General features: G+C 42.7%; 1 protein-coding gene across 6 annotated transcripts in view; it reads right to left on the bottom strand.

The window, feature by feature from the left end:
• The window catches only part of PHLDB2 (pleckstrin homology like domain family B member 2), an 82180-nt gene that overhangs the window by 43484 nt on the left and 24267 nt on the right, over positions 1-14429 (bottom strand). For 5 of the 6 annotated variants that reach the window (XM_063393838.1, XM_063393836.1, XM_063393841.1 and 2 more), the window contains exons 2-3: positions 13210-13319; positions 8571-9919 (exon numbers count right to left, since the gene is read on the bottom strand). In XM_063393838.1, the coding sequence (XP_063249908.1) occupies positions 8571-9919; positions 13210-13258 (1398 nt within the window). In that variant the 5' untranslated portion in view covers positions 13259-13319. Of the gene's footprint in view, positions 1-8570; positions 9920-12507; positions 12612-13209; positions 13320-14429 lie in introns of all 6 variants that reach the window. The other variant, XM_063393839.1, reaches the window with a different exon arrangement.

Here is a 14429-nt window from a genome sequence, read left to right as displayed (position 1 = left end):
TTTGTTTTAGAGTGAAGGATTAAAGTCCACGTGAAGTCCATCCACCACTTAGAGATAATACAGTGTCATAAATAAATTACAGTGTAAGATGAAGAATCAAGATCAATGTGAAAGAAGATTTTAAGAATATTAAAACTTTCTATGTTGGAAAGATAAATAAGTGTTGGGACATCTTATTTAACTAGCTATTCATTTCTGTGAAATGTGCAATTAAATTATTTATAGAGGTTTTTCGTAGCCATACCCCATTTGTATGTACATATGTCCAGTGATCTCACTACGTAAATCACTAATTGCTCCACTTCACACTTACGTTATATTTCTACCAAGCTGCAAAACACTGCACAGATTTTCCATGAATTCACCCATCCCTGACTTCCTTAGATTTTCAATTTTGTTAACTCTGATTTCTCCTTTTGAGAGAATTGGTCCACATTATGAAAAACACAGTTTTAGGAACATTAACAGAAAAGAGGCATCACATCTAAAACACAACATCTGTCAAACGCACAGAAATGGAGGAAATCTTTATTTACCAGTTTACTCAAATTCCCTATGGATTCATACCAACATTTCAAACTTGAGACTCAGAGAAGCTGTGCCATTTTGACTTGATATCCTTCAAGCTGGGATAAACATTTAATTTGAGAAAGATTTCTAGATCTCTATGATACCTTTTATCAACTGTTAGCAAGATATATTTGTTTTATTTTACTGTATGCATAGCTTTTGATAACTTCTAGTTCAGATGGAACTTTTTATACCTTTTCATTTTTAAGAGGTAAAGCATTTATGTAATTTCATGTTACTTTTGTTAAAGAAAAACAACAACAAAAAATTGCTTACCATAAGTCTATTGAAAATTTTTCTGGAAAAAAGACCACTGTGAGAGTTCCATGCTTGGCATTAATACCTGCACTAATGATCTGATTTCTGATTTCTAGGAAATCCTTCTACGGTAGTATTTAAAAAGAAAGCCCAAACCCCAGCACCTCAGCCTCCCTCCCCAGGAACCACTGCAGACATACTTGCTTTCCCAGCTCTACCTGGCATTACACTTGCAAAGAGGATTTGCACAGCAGCTGCTTCTGCCAGCCCAAACACTTCCTATGCCCAACAGCAAGGGATAAGGATCAAGCAGAACAGGGCAAGCAATGCAGTGCCTCAGCTCTCCCTAAGCAAGCCATTGCACTGTAGGAAAATTTAACATTTCTTCCACACCCCCAGAGTTTTGTATGGCTCCGGAGAGATTACCTGGCTGTGCGCAGCACACGTGCACATCACCTGCAATTAGGACCTCTGAGCTGGAGAAACTCTGAACCCAGCCCTTTCCAAGTACTACCCAAAGAAGAGAGCGCTGTGAGAGAGCAATTTTGCTTATTCCCAGGTTCCCAGTGCAGCTTTCCTCGGAATCCTCCTTTAGGAGACGAGCAGCTGAAATAACAGAGCCTGGGCCAGCAACTCCAAACTTCTATTCTCCACGAAATAGGTCCAGCAGATCCTCAGACATCCTTCAGCCCCAAACAGTCGACATAATTGTAGCTCTCCAAAGCTGCTCTCCTCCCTCTCACTCAGTGTTTTGGCCAGGCAGCCCAGCTCCTGACGCCTGTGCAAGCTGCCCGGGACAGCGGCGATTATGGAGCTCTCCGTGCTGTGACAGCACTGGGCCAGCCGTGATGGTTCCAGCTGGGAAACACGGACAGAGGGACACCGCGTCCCATCCCTCCTGCAACAACAGGCTGGGTCGGGTTACCCCAGGCTCCCATCCCTTGGGCAATAATAGGAAACTGGCACATTTCAAAGCAGGGCCGCCGCCTAAATGCTCATTCCAGCCTAAAGGCTCAGGTGAGGGGCTCTGGCTGCAAACTGGCCCTTTGCCGAGCAGTCAGGAAAAAAGGGGATTCTTTTTTATCCCTGTCAAGTCTCGGTTGCTCAGAAAAAGGTTAAAAATTGCAGGAAAACCAGTCTTCAAAAAATTCCTGATGAGCTTTTGGACACATTACAGAAATACTGATATTTCTCACTTCTATTTTGACATGTGCTGAGAGGCTTATGGACAGGAAGCTCTGTGGTTATTTTATACACTCTATTCTCATCATTTCATCTCCGCCAGCTCATTCCAGCTCCAGCACACCTGCATGTAAACTGTTTCCAGAATGAACTTCTCACTGAAGAAGCAAGCTAGGAAAGCACCCTCTCAATGAAGAACACAGAACAAGTAGCACGTGGAAAATCCAGTCAATAATTTTGCAAGAGATACCACACAGTTATTTGTGACACTGAACACAGCAGCAGAAAAAAAAAAGGTATGCCAAAAGCAGGAAATGGATTTAAAATTGGCTCTGGTGGGAGAGGGGCATGTTGAATCAAGCCTTGTAAACTGATCAGTGGGTTTCTGCATAAAATGTGCTTTCTAATAGATTCAGACATCTCTGTATCTTCTGTAATTCTCTTCCCCACTACAAAAAGGGGTAACAGGTCTTGTGCAGTTTCTGCCTGAGCAGCTTCACTATTCCTGCTTTTGAGAAAGCTACACATCACCTATGGTTGGCTGCAAATTTGAGTGCTGGAGCACGAGGGTGGGATAAGAAGATAATAACCCTCTTCTGCTACTGATTATCAATGACATTAAGAGACATCCCTGGCACACTGTAAAATAATTTCCAAAATAGCAGAGATAAATATCCCACTTTTAAAACAGCAACCGTGTTGTGATTCCTAGTTTTGTTCATCTGCTACATATCACATTTATGAATTTTACATATGTGTAGAAGTGCTGCTGTATCTGATATCAAGGCAAGCCTTGTTCATGAGCTGTGGCAAACAGGAAGCTTTTCAGGTAAGTGCCATTAGGAACTGGATAACCTCAAATTTCCTTAAGAATACACATGCAGTCTATCCCTGGTGACAAAGACTAACACAAATTATGACTGGTCCATGCAGCCAGGTTCCCTTTGCCTAAAGAAGCTGCTGCACTTTTCAGCTGCCAAGGAATGGTGTTCTCCTACTGTTGCTCAGACAGACAAACCATCACCTTCCCAGCAAAAGTGAGAACAGCAGCTAGTCAAAAAGGATGGTGGGGAAAGAGGCAGAGAGACTGGGGAAGAGAGCTGCAGAAAACCCCCCAACTTTCCTTCTTACAAGTACATTCACTACCTCATGGACGAGAGGCTGCAGAAAGCTTTCTCTTCCTTTCTTTCCTACATTGCTAAGGAGCTTATTTCAATCATAAACTTGAACTGGGACTGAGAAGAGTTCGCCAAGGGTCCTTTCCCTTCCCTCCAGCTTGCACCAGTTTCTCACTCCAGACAAGTTTGTTTTATCATTGCCAGTCCTTGTTTTGCTATTTCTTAGTGCTTCAGCTCCGAAGTTACCACCAGCAACTTTCAGCAGGAGCACCTGCATTTCATGCCCCTCTCTCAGAGGCAGCTCTGGCAGGAGACACCTGCACAGAGGAGCAGCATGGAGAGGCCCAGGTGACAGCAGAGGGGCAGCTGTGCCTCGTCCTTGCCTTCCCAGAGCAGGCACAGGAGAAACAGACTGGGAAGAGCAGGAGGGAGCAGTGGCACAGAGCACAGACAGCCTGCAGGGAGGAGAGGAGCAGGTGAATTCCCGAGAAATTCTGAGAATCTCTCTGCTCCTGAGAGAATGCCACTGGCTGCCAAAATAGCAGCGTTGTTGAGCCCTTTTGTCCTTACAGTACCTATGGAGATGCTCCTTTTCCAACCACACCGAGTGCAGGACCCTGAAGACCAGAGTTCCAGAGAAGTACTTAGTTCTGTAAATTAACAGGTCTCCTGTAATTGATTTCTTCCTGGACCACAGTGTTAATTTGCATAATATATAACTGCAAAAATTAAGCGTATGCAATCCAGATTTTAGCTTATTCAAGACCCCATAGGAATGTTTTACAATACAATTGAAACTGAAATGTTCCTGGAAAGTTATGGAGTCATCAAAATTAGTTATATTCTGCAGGGAGTTTTATCCTATTATACAGCACTTGTTCAATTACAAAACTGAATGATGTTAAGTAGCTATTCTGTAACACTATAGAGACTGTCAAATACTAGTGGTGGGAAAAATTATCTTGAAGCTAGCCTTTGTCTACTTGGCTGGGGCTCCTTTAAGAGCTAATCACTTACAGTTTTACATACAGCTTGGGTCCTTCATGCTTAAAGGGCCTATAGAAAGATACAGTGCCAATGCAGATTTATAAAACATGTATATGAGGTTTTCCACAAGCTGTGTGAAGATTTACAAAAACTCTATTAACCATGTATAAAGCAGTACATAAAGCAGTACCACCTTAAAAACTCCAAAATAGTTTCATTTCATTTTCCCTTCGCATAAGCACATCTTACTAAACTGCAAGGCATCAGTGCAAACCAGGCACAGGGATATTCTGTATTATTCCCTACTTCTGAATAAACTCATGAAATTCAGTGCTCTTCTGACTCTGACAAAGTGGACTATGGAATAAGCCCTTTGAATTTCATTACAGCTCATTCAGGCATTGATAAATTTAAACCTTTCCCAGTACAAATCCTGGATCTAGTAAAACTTCATTAACAATGTTTATGTTTGTTTACAGATCCCTACAGACAGCTGGGCAACGGAAGGCATCACGAACCTACTGCATGTTTAATTTTTAGGTACCTACCACCACCTAGAGGAAATACACTGTACTGCCCAAAAACCAGCACTGAAAACTTCAGTGCTATTTAAACAAGCAGCTATTAAAGAAAACAGATGGCCCTTAATATCTACCCAACTATGTTGCCTGTGCAGTTCCACTCCCAACCTCCCACTGGCTGAAGGAAAAGAGCCCCTTAGTTCCAGCAACTACCACAATAGGGCTTTCATCTCAGACAGGAAAAAAAAAAAAAAAGAGTGAGATTTCCTCTTTAAATAATAATTTAAAAAAAACCTAACTGAATCACAGTGACCATTCTTAGATCACAGCATTAACTTTCTCCCTTGTTTATAAGGCCCCTGGGCTCGTGTCAGCAATAGCCACTGCAGCTCGTCCTGGTGTGCAGCTGGTGTGACCGTGCCCTGCCAGGATGGATGTCCGGTCAGCTGGGCTGCAGAGGAAGCACAGCACCTCCTGACCCTGCTGCCGTGCCAGGAGCAGCCTGTGCTGCCCCTCAGCCCCAGCCCCAGCGCCACAGGGGAGGCAGGAATGAGAATGCCAGCTCCCCCTGCTTTTCAAGGCACAAAGAACAGACTGGCAAAGCACGAGTGGCACCAGTCCTCAGCTAATTTATGTGAACCCAACCACAGACATCAGATCTAAAGGAACAGATATGGAAAAACACCAAATCCTACACAAGTACATATGTGTCTTTTGTATTTGGTGCACAGGAACAAATTAAAATTTGGACTTTTAAATAGTAAAAAAAACCCCAACTTGCATATTTTTACTATTTCTAGTTTTTGTTTTTTAATCTCTGGTTATTTCTTTGGGCAATGACAGCAGATAATTTGTTTTTTCATATGCAGGCTGCAGTAGCAGCTCTAAATGCAAAATTCTAGAGGAGCCTCTGACACATAAAAGCAAACTAAACACAAGTAAAACTCACAGAATAATTTATAGGGCAAAGAAAAAGTAAACAAGTGTAAGTAAACAGAAGAGTTCAAGGGCAGATACTGGGTCAGATTGCAATGAGTGCCTGGATTTTACTACCAAAAGAACTCCGGAAGTGAATATCAGCTATCAACAGAACACTTTCAAGCCACTCTGTGCCAGCAGGATAACTGCAGGGGCAGTGCTGGTGCAAAGAAAGATACTCTCCACTTCTTTTCTGTGCCACGGAGCAGTCTAGTCCTCTAAAAAAGGGTGTTATTTTTCTGATGGACTTATTTGAGTATTCCTACACTGTTCTTTTCCCTACCATGCTTCAAAAGCCCAGCATGGAAAATCCTGACCCTTGTGCACAGAGAGACATTTCCCCCACCATTCCCCTACCAGCTAGTCAGCCTGAGCTTTTACACAGTACCGAAAGCTCAGAGCACACAGCTTTGACATGCATGCGTGCTTCTTTACTTGGGGTTTTTTATTCACACCTTCCCTAACCCCATAAAAAAAGAGAGACTTGAGCAGACATGGATCCTTTGCCCATGTCACTACACAAGAGCAAACAAAATTGTTCTTTGGAAGCTCTGGCTGGATATATCAAGACCCTGTTTGGACAGATCCTTGACTATCCTTTGGACAGGGGTTCACAGAAGGACAAAATAAATAACACCAGAATAGGACAGGCCCTAATACACAAAGAACTGATGTGTGGATTTATTAATGTATATGTTTCTACTTCTCAGAGGTCTAGAAACCTGCATATGGCATTTTTCAGATTCTCAAACCATTGGAAGGAGGCACTGTCCTGATACTTCACTCCTCTACCAGACAGCTCTAGCAAATGGAAAATGGAGCAGGTATGGAGCAGCATCCTGAGTATAGGAGTAACTCAAGCAGGAGGAAAATCCTCCATGTTTAAATTATATGCAACACACAAAACATCATCTTGTTTTCAAAAGCTTTGGAAAAACAAATTCAAGTAAGCAAGTTCTCTTTTTGAAGAATTGGCACTGAATGAAGGAAAGAAATATTGACGAAATGAAGAAAGTATTGTTGAGCAAGAGGAAACATTGAGGGGCAGGAACGTAGCCATTTCACCCAAACATAAAACCAGAATGATTATCAGCATCACTGAATACTGAAACAACCCAATAACAAATACAGATTATATCGCTACAAATAATAATTAAAACAGAAAAAAAAAAGAAGGCTGTTGTCTTTGAAATACAAATACGTTGCTTTTATGACTGATTATCTCAGGCTTTACAACATGACTGCCTGCAAAACCTTCTGATAAGAAGCAAAGAAGCAATCACCACTGCACATACAACACACCAGGACTAGGGAGAAGATTGCTGAAAGGAGAAGAGGAACAGCAGGACAAAGGCAGCAAGAAGAGGGAGAAACAACATTTCTTCTGACATTTCCCAAAACCTTTGTCCTGTGCCACCCAGTCATTTCACTCACAGCTGGTCCTTCTTGCCCTGGCTCCCGGGAAGCTGCAGCTTCAAGGGGAGCCAGCAGAGGTTTTGGGGAGCAAAGCAGGACAGGGGTGGACTTGCCCTGACACTCATGGAGTTGGGAGGGGGCAGTGCCTGCCCCCCACTCACACCTGAGCCTCGACACTATAGCCTTTGAGCAGGAAAAGACTTTTTCACATCCAGCAAACAACAGTGTGTGTCTCCTCAATGACAGTGATCAGTGAAGTGGGGGAAAAGGCAGACTCCTGTCAGCGTAACTGGCTCCTCACCCCATGGCATCAAGGACATAGGTGGGATGGAGAGGGGCGAGACATCTCACTGGGTCACAGTTCTTCAGCCTGAACCTGCTCACTCCTACGGTTCAAGAGGGGAATGTGGCCCTGCACAGGCACCAGATCATTGCTAATGGTTGTTGACAGGAACCGCCTTCTCCCACATTCCCACTACCCCTGCATCCATTCTCCCCGTGACTTTTCACTCCCAGCCTGCCCAGAAAGTGAATTTTCCTGCAGGCTTGCTGTCTGTATGCAAACTGGACAGGTTTAAGAGTATCCTATTGCCATTTTGCTCAAATTCCTAAGAAGTGAATTAAGGCACACAAATGTAAAGTTAAATGTCTCAAATTTAAGGCTCAGGAACACCAACTGGCCCATCTAATGACCTCTGTTTCCGTATGGATGATAAAATATGAATGCATGTTAATAAGGTCAGAGTCCCAAAGCCACTTTGAAAACCCTTTGAAAGAACTGTTATGTGTTCTTCCAGAGACAGCTTCAATACAAAACTGTTTCAAACATCTCTGACTTCTGAAGACCTTTTTACTTTTCCCACCCACAAACTGTTTCAGTAATACATAAATTACATTTTACTAACTAGATAATCCCAAGCTGAGGCAGTATGCACTGCTTTACACTGATTGAGGCAAAGAGAGAAATTGTCCCTCTCTGCTGCTTTCCATCTTGGGATGGGGGAGAAGGAAGGAGGCCCCTATTTTAATGAACATGCTCAGAAGGAGGAAATGAAAACTAAGCAGAAAAAACCCTGCTGAAGGCTGTTTAGCCCACACCAATGTTTACCTGACTCTGCAGCACACAAGGCTGAGCAGTTCATAGCAGAATCTCTTTTTCTTTGCCCACTTACCACAAAACAGTGCCATCATCTAACAAAAAGTCCTGCAGGATCCCTGCAGTGTAATTTGTGGGTTTTATGTACGCAGACATTTTAACACAGCCTGCAGGATAACTGAACACAATTTACATGTGTATTTAAATGTGGGTTCCCACTTTTTTTTTAGGGTGGCTGAATGGTCCTGTCTATCCAAGCAGCACACTCTGTAAGTGTCAGCTTCATGGACTGTGATAATAAACAAGGTATCTGGAGCAGGCTGCATTTGAATTTCAAAACAGAGCAGCTTATTCTTTGCTGTACCCTCCTGATGGCTAGACCTGGGATGGGTGTTTTGCAAATGCTAAATACCGCAGATAACTAAGAGGAAGAGAAACAATTACCAGGCGTTCCATCTCCTGCTCCCGAAGCCGCTCCTCCCTCTGCCTCCTGTGGTAGTCCATGAGGTCTTCCCTCCCTGAAATGGAGCTGATGCTGTTCTTCCGCTCTCGCATGGATGTTTGCAGAGAGTTTGGCGTCTGTCTGTAGCTTTCCACATCTGGGTCATCGAGTTCCATGGAACTGGTGGAAAGGTTTCTTCGGACAGAGAACGACCTGTCAAAATCCACTGGGGAGAAAGAACTACTGGGACTTGTTCCTGAGAGTCCAAGTCTATCAAAATCATCAGGGAGATATGGGGGAGAAGGTGCTAAAAGCATTTTTTTAGCAATGCGAGGGCTTGCAGGAACACTAAGAGTTGAACTGACATAGGGATTACTCCCAGAGACAGAGTTTGCATGTAGTGAAACCCCTGAGCTGCAAGAAGAAAAATTCAGGTAATTATCAGAATCGAAAGCATTCTGAGGTAGATCTTTTTCTCCTAGTTTTTTCCTTTTACTATTACCCAGAGAGCTCCTGGGGGGCAAACGCAATGGCACCAGCTGGTTTTCTGTTGATTTATAAAGTCTGGGTAGAGAACGACTGTACATTCCCATATGACTGAGAGATCCCCCAGAGTATTTCCTGGGCCGTGAACCCAGAGTTTCCATCGTCCCATCCTTGTATTTAACTGGCTTTATGTGAAGGGCCAGGCTGTTCTCAGCGTTCATTCTCCTGCCTTGCTTTGGGCTAGAAGGCATGCTGGCTGCCCCAGAATTGCTACCTGGTGAAAGCACCAGCTCGTTCCCTGAGCTTCCACTCCACATAGTCAAAAGAGAGCCTGAGATCTTCTTCGACTCCAGCATTCCTGGGAAGTAGATGTTGTCATAAGATTTATTTCTCTGACTGTACTTTGAGTAGTGAATCTTATCCATGTGTCCAAGGGATTTTTCATTTTCTCTGCTGGCATAAATGTCAAAATCCGTTCTTCCTGAACTGTACCCACTGAGGGATGGAGACATGCCTGATATGGAACCCAAATGCTTTACAGAGATGCTTTTATCTGGAAGATATGGACTTTCACAGGGGAACTGCTTGCCTCCTTGAATTTTGTTAATAGAGTGTGTATTTTTAACACTGGTGGAAGGATTAGGTTTAATTGGCATGGGTTGTGAAAGGGTTAAATAAGAGCCAGCATAGTCCCCATTTGTTTTAAATTTAAGAGTTGATGAATATTTCTTCGTGTTGAGGTTTTCCATAATATCCTGGAGACCATTTTCAAGGGAATTTGCCACAGAACCCTTTCCCAAACTAGCATTTTGGAATTCCATCTGTTTTTGTGAGTGGCTGTAGTCTGCCATAATCTTACTGGAATCTGTAAAGAAGACAAAACAAGAAAAAAATTTAGCAAGTAAGTAGCCTCTTGCATCTGCATGCCTGCAAAATAACATGAACACTTTTTGCAATAATTACTGTGCTTGTAGTACATGTGCCTCAGATCACCAGGCAAAGGAAGAGATGCACAATTTTCCTATCTGTTTCTGGAAAAGATGCGAGACTGAAAAAGAAGAGGTAGAGGACAAAACCATACAAAAATCAGCAATACAACTGGAGAGAGACTGGACTCTTTCTTTGCTGTCCTATCCACTGCAGGAGCCTGTGGCTCAGCCTCTATAATCCTGTGCCTCTTCAGATATCCCTGAAGTAAGGAAGAATTATTGTCCTGATGTTTTACAGCTGAGGAACTGAGGCACAGGGAGAATAAGCAACCCAGACAGGAGAGTAAAGAACCCCACTCAGGTCCCCCAGGGCTAAAGACATAAGATAGTGCTCTGGATCACCTCTCCCTTTAATTTGTGCAGCTAGAGCATCCGGGCCTCCACACACTAGTGAGCTCAATTTACAACTCAGCAGGAGTTTGTCACCCTTCTGCTTACTTTGTGGATGGTCCTGCAAAGCTTAACAGGAAGGTACAAAACCAAGGCACATTTTTCAAGGTGTTTCACCTCATTGCTGTAACAATACAAGGCTGTAACTACATCTGCAAAGAGCACTTTGGTTAAAAGATAACCTTAAGGAAGCAGAATGCTACGTTGCATGACTTCATTCAAAACAACAAAACCCCATGACTATTAAAAATACTGCTGGGTGGAAGGTTACAGATCCCAATCCTACGATTTTTCAGAAATCTAGTTTATACTCAGGAAGAGAGCACAGACCAAAAAAGCCTTTGCTGTAGTGGATGTTCTTGTTCAACAATGTATCAAACTCTAGCAGACAGTTCTGAGCTCCCACTTTGCCAAAAGCAAAGAAAGGAATTCAGCTCCTGACAGTGCCAGTTACTGCAGGAGATTATCGGGACCCCCAGCAGGCTTACACTCGGACCTCAGCTGATGCAGAAATGACACCATTAACATTTACAGCAGCCCCTGGGCTGTGCTAGCCTAACCTTCGAAGGAATAAAGCACTCCTGAGGATCAGTTTACCACAGTGCCAGCAAGTGCTGCTTCTGAAAACAAGAGTCAAATCTGGGACATTTCACCTGTGACTTCAGCTTCCTCATGAGAAACTGAATTTCAGCTTCTCACTCAGGAAAATCTAACATGTGAAGGGCCCTTAACGCCCTTGGAGGCAATACTGCAGTCCAAGCACCCTCCAACTACATGAACCAAGAGACAGAGCTTGGGATGGATTCCTGTCTGCCCCCAGAGCTCACACGACCTGGTTTCACTGAGAATCCCTAGGTGCAGATCCTGTGCAAGGTGGCAGTGCACTCTTCACAGGGGTCCTGCTTTCTGGGACCTGCCTTGCACAGGGGTCCCTCTGGGAACAAAACACCAGGGAATTCGGCACTGTCCAGGGCCTCAGCAGCCCTCTGCTGCCCAGGCTGCAGCAGCACGTTCTCCTGGGTTATTAGGGAAAAAAGCTGTAAGTTTGAGAACAAAGGTAACCATCATTACTAATGGAATTGAATAGGCAGAAGATAAAGGGAGCCAGCATTAGAGAACACAAACACAAAAATCAAAGTAAAATACAACACCTTCTTGACCATAGTGGACGTGGTTAAGCAATTGTTAATTACAAGCTCTGGTAGTGGACAAAAGCATTAACTTACACCTTCAAAACTAAACCTCAAGTCTACCACTACACAGAATTTAATATTTTTATGCTGGCTGTAAAGATGGGATTTATATTATATTTTTAATTTTAACTTATAACTTATTATGATGATACAACTATCTAAGCTGCCTTTGAACCACTGAGTTCAGAGAGTTCTCCATCACACCATCACCACTTTGAGCAGTCTAACTGCAGTTTCTTATATTGTGATATTTTATTTGACATTTTTTAGCAATTTTCATAAATTTTAGTAACAGCAATGATGAAGTTCAAATAAACAAAAGGATAAATGTGACCAAATTCAAAAGAACTCTTGTCAGGACAAGAAAACTCCTGTCAGGACATCATCTGGTTAAATCAAGCATTCATCACATTAATGGTGTTCTAAGGAAGAAGAATAAGATGTAGAAGTTATTTAGGAGCCCAGATGTAAAGGACAGTGTATATGCACTTTATACTTAACCTTTCATTGTGGAAGTAACCTAATTTCCATCTCAGTCTCTTGTTCTCCTTCCCTCTTCCCAATCTCCCTTAAAACTGAAATTAATTTTCATATGAAAATTATACTGTCCAAACCTTAACTAACACAGCTAAGCTCAAATATTTTTGCAAAAATTTCACAGGCTGCTGTATAAATAGCTTGGCAGACATATTAATGGGACATTAATAATTGTTCATTACTCCCTTGCAACAGCAGTAAGGCACATTTAATCCTTCAAAGACTGGGTGCTTTTGCCAAAAAACAAGTTAGCTCATGGAAACTTTCATGCCTGTTCACCACAGCAGTGAAGGGTTCATTGTACTTGAAATCCAAGCAAGTACAGTAAGAAAAGGTCACGATACCTTCATGTAGCCACTCCAGCTTTTCTCTACTGTCCCTTGTGCCAGTTCTTCCGAGTTTGCGCTTCCAGCACCACAGCGCCCGCAATCATACAGTTAAATCCCAACTGGAGGACAGCACATGTTTAAATAAACCATAGCTGCTTCCCACCAACCAGATCATGTTTGTTTTGTTTATTTTTAGGGTAATGTTTGAGTAGAAACTTGATGAATATGCCAGGATGTGTTACACATCCTGGCTGATGCTGTCCTTGCATGCAGCTACAGAGGCTCAGGATGGGAGCTCCAGCTCGTGATGTGCCCTGAACCCATCCTGCATCCAGGTCAGACTCAGCTTTCATGCTCAGCACAAGGGTCCTCTGTCTAGCAAAGGATGCTGCCTGGAGCTACAGAAGGAAATTCTTCCTTTTTTTTTTTAGTTTTTGTTTTATTTTCCCTCCTTCATTCCTTTTCTTCCCTTCCCGAGTTGTTTAGCTGGGGGTCACTGATATCTGTTCTGGACAGGCATTAAAGTGATGGGGGAGGGTTGGCTGTCTGCAGCAGATCCAGCTGTGGCCTTGTTCTGCCTGGCAAATGGAGTTAGACATGGAATAAGAGCAGAGCACTGATCTTATCCATGCAGCAGGAGAATTAAAGGGCCAAAGTCAATTAGAAATTCTGAAATAGCTCAGTGCATTACAAACAAACTTCATTTTAATTGATTACCTGATCCAACATTCTGGAAGGAGGAGAGGTTACTTCTGTTTGGCATCATATTTTTCTTCTATGGGGTGGTTAAAATGACACTAATATGAGTGAACCAGATAAATTTTGACCTGCAAGTACAGGAAGAAAAAAAAACAGCATTGTGTTAAGAAGTGTATCCTGAGAACATTTTTCAAGTACATAATATAGAACACAATAGGCTTTTCTTATGGTAAAATTTCCAGAGGCAACTCAAAGAGAAATATGTTAAAAGATACTTGGAAAAGACACACCATGTTTAATATGGTGACTGGGGAAAAAAAAAAGTACCAAACCTGTCTGCAACTGGTTTACCTGTTTAAAAGTACATATAATTAGTTTTGATAACAAGCCATTATCTATGATCCTGACTCTGTACAGGCAGTTACTAGTCACAGCTCCTGAGTTTTGTCTGTAATCCTGAGGCTTTCTTAAGAAATCACTAACAAGGTTGCACTTCGCTGCTGAAGATTTTATTTGGAAAGCCCATAGCCCAAGTTCAGCCCACGCAACACCAGCATCCTGCAATCATGGATAAACCTATGAAAACCAGGTGTGTGATCCTAAACAAAGGAAATGTTTTGGCATGCAACGATTTCTGAGTTTCCAAACAAGCCAGACTAGGAATGCAAAGGGGATCTCAGAAGTTTATTTAAGATCAAATTAAAAAATGATATGGCTGCAAGAGAGACTTGGTTTAAAAGAAATGCCAAAATTGAATCCCAGCAACTAAAAACCAAAATTAAATCTAAATCCAAATAGAAGACCTCTAGTGAGTTGCTTTATTAAAAGATTTATTTCTTTTTTTATACACATCTGTTTTTAAAAGGTTGAGAAAAAAAGTATTAAAAATTGCATCAAGTGACAAAATTAATGGCAACCATCTGTAGGTCCTCTGGGCTTAGCTCGGACAAGCAAATAGAAACGTGTCAGAAAAACAAGTGAAGAATGGAGACAGATGTCTGGGGCTGTCTAGAGACAAGCCACCTATTTAATTAACTGCAGTCATCACAGCCCCAAGGTTGCAGGTCTGTGGTGCACTGACCTTCCCTGCCATGCTTTTCCATGTTATTCTCCTGGGAGGACAGCCCTGGGAGAGGGAGCTGGGTGCAGATCCTTGCAGAGGGAGGCTCCTTCTCTCTGACCTCTGGCTCCTGCCTCTCCTGCTCCCCATGAGCTGCTCTCCCAAGGGGGGCCAGTCC

The sequence above is a fragment of the Prinia subflava genome, chromosome 3, assembly GCF_021018805.1.
Source record: "Prinia subflava isolate CZ2003 ecotype Zambia chromosome 3, Cam_Psub_1.2, whole genome shotgun sequence".
Classification (NCBI taxonomy): domain Eukaryota; kingdom Metazoa; phylum Chordata; class Aves; order Passeriformes; family Cisticolidae; genus Prinia; species Prinia subflava.
This window is presented reverse-complemented; position numbering and strand designations above follow the sequence as displayed.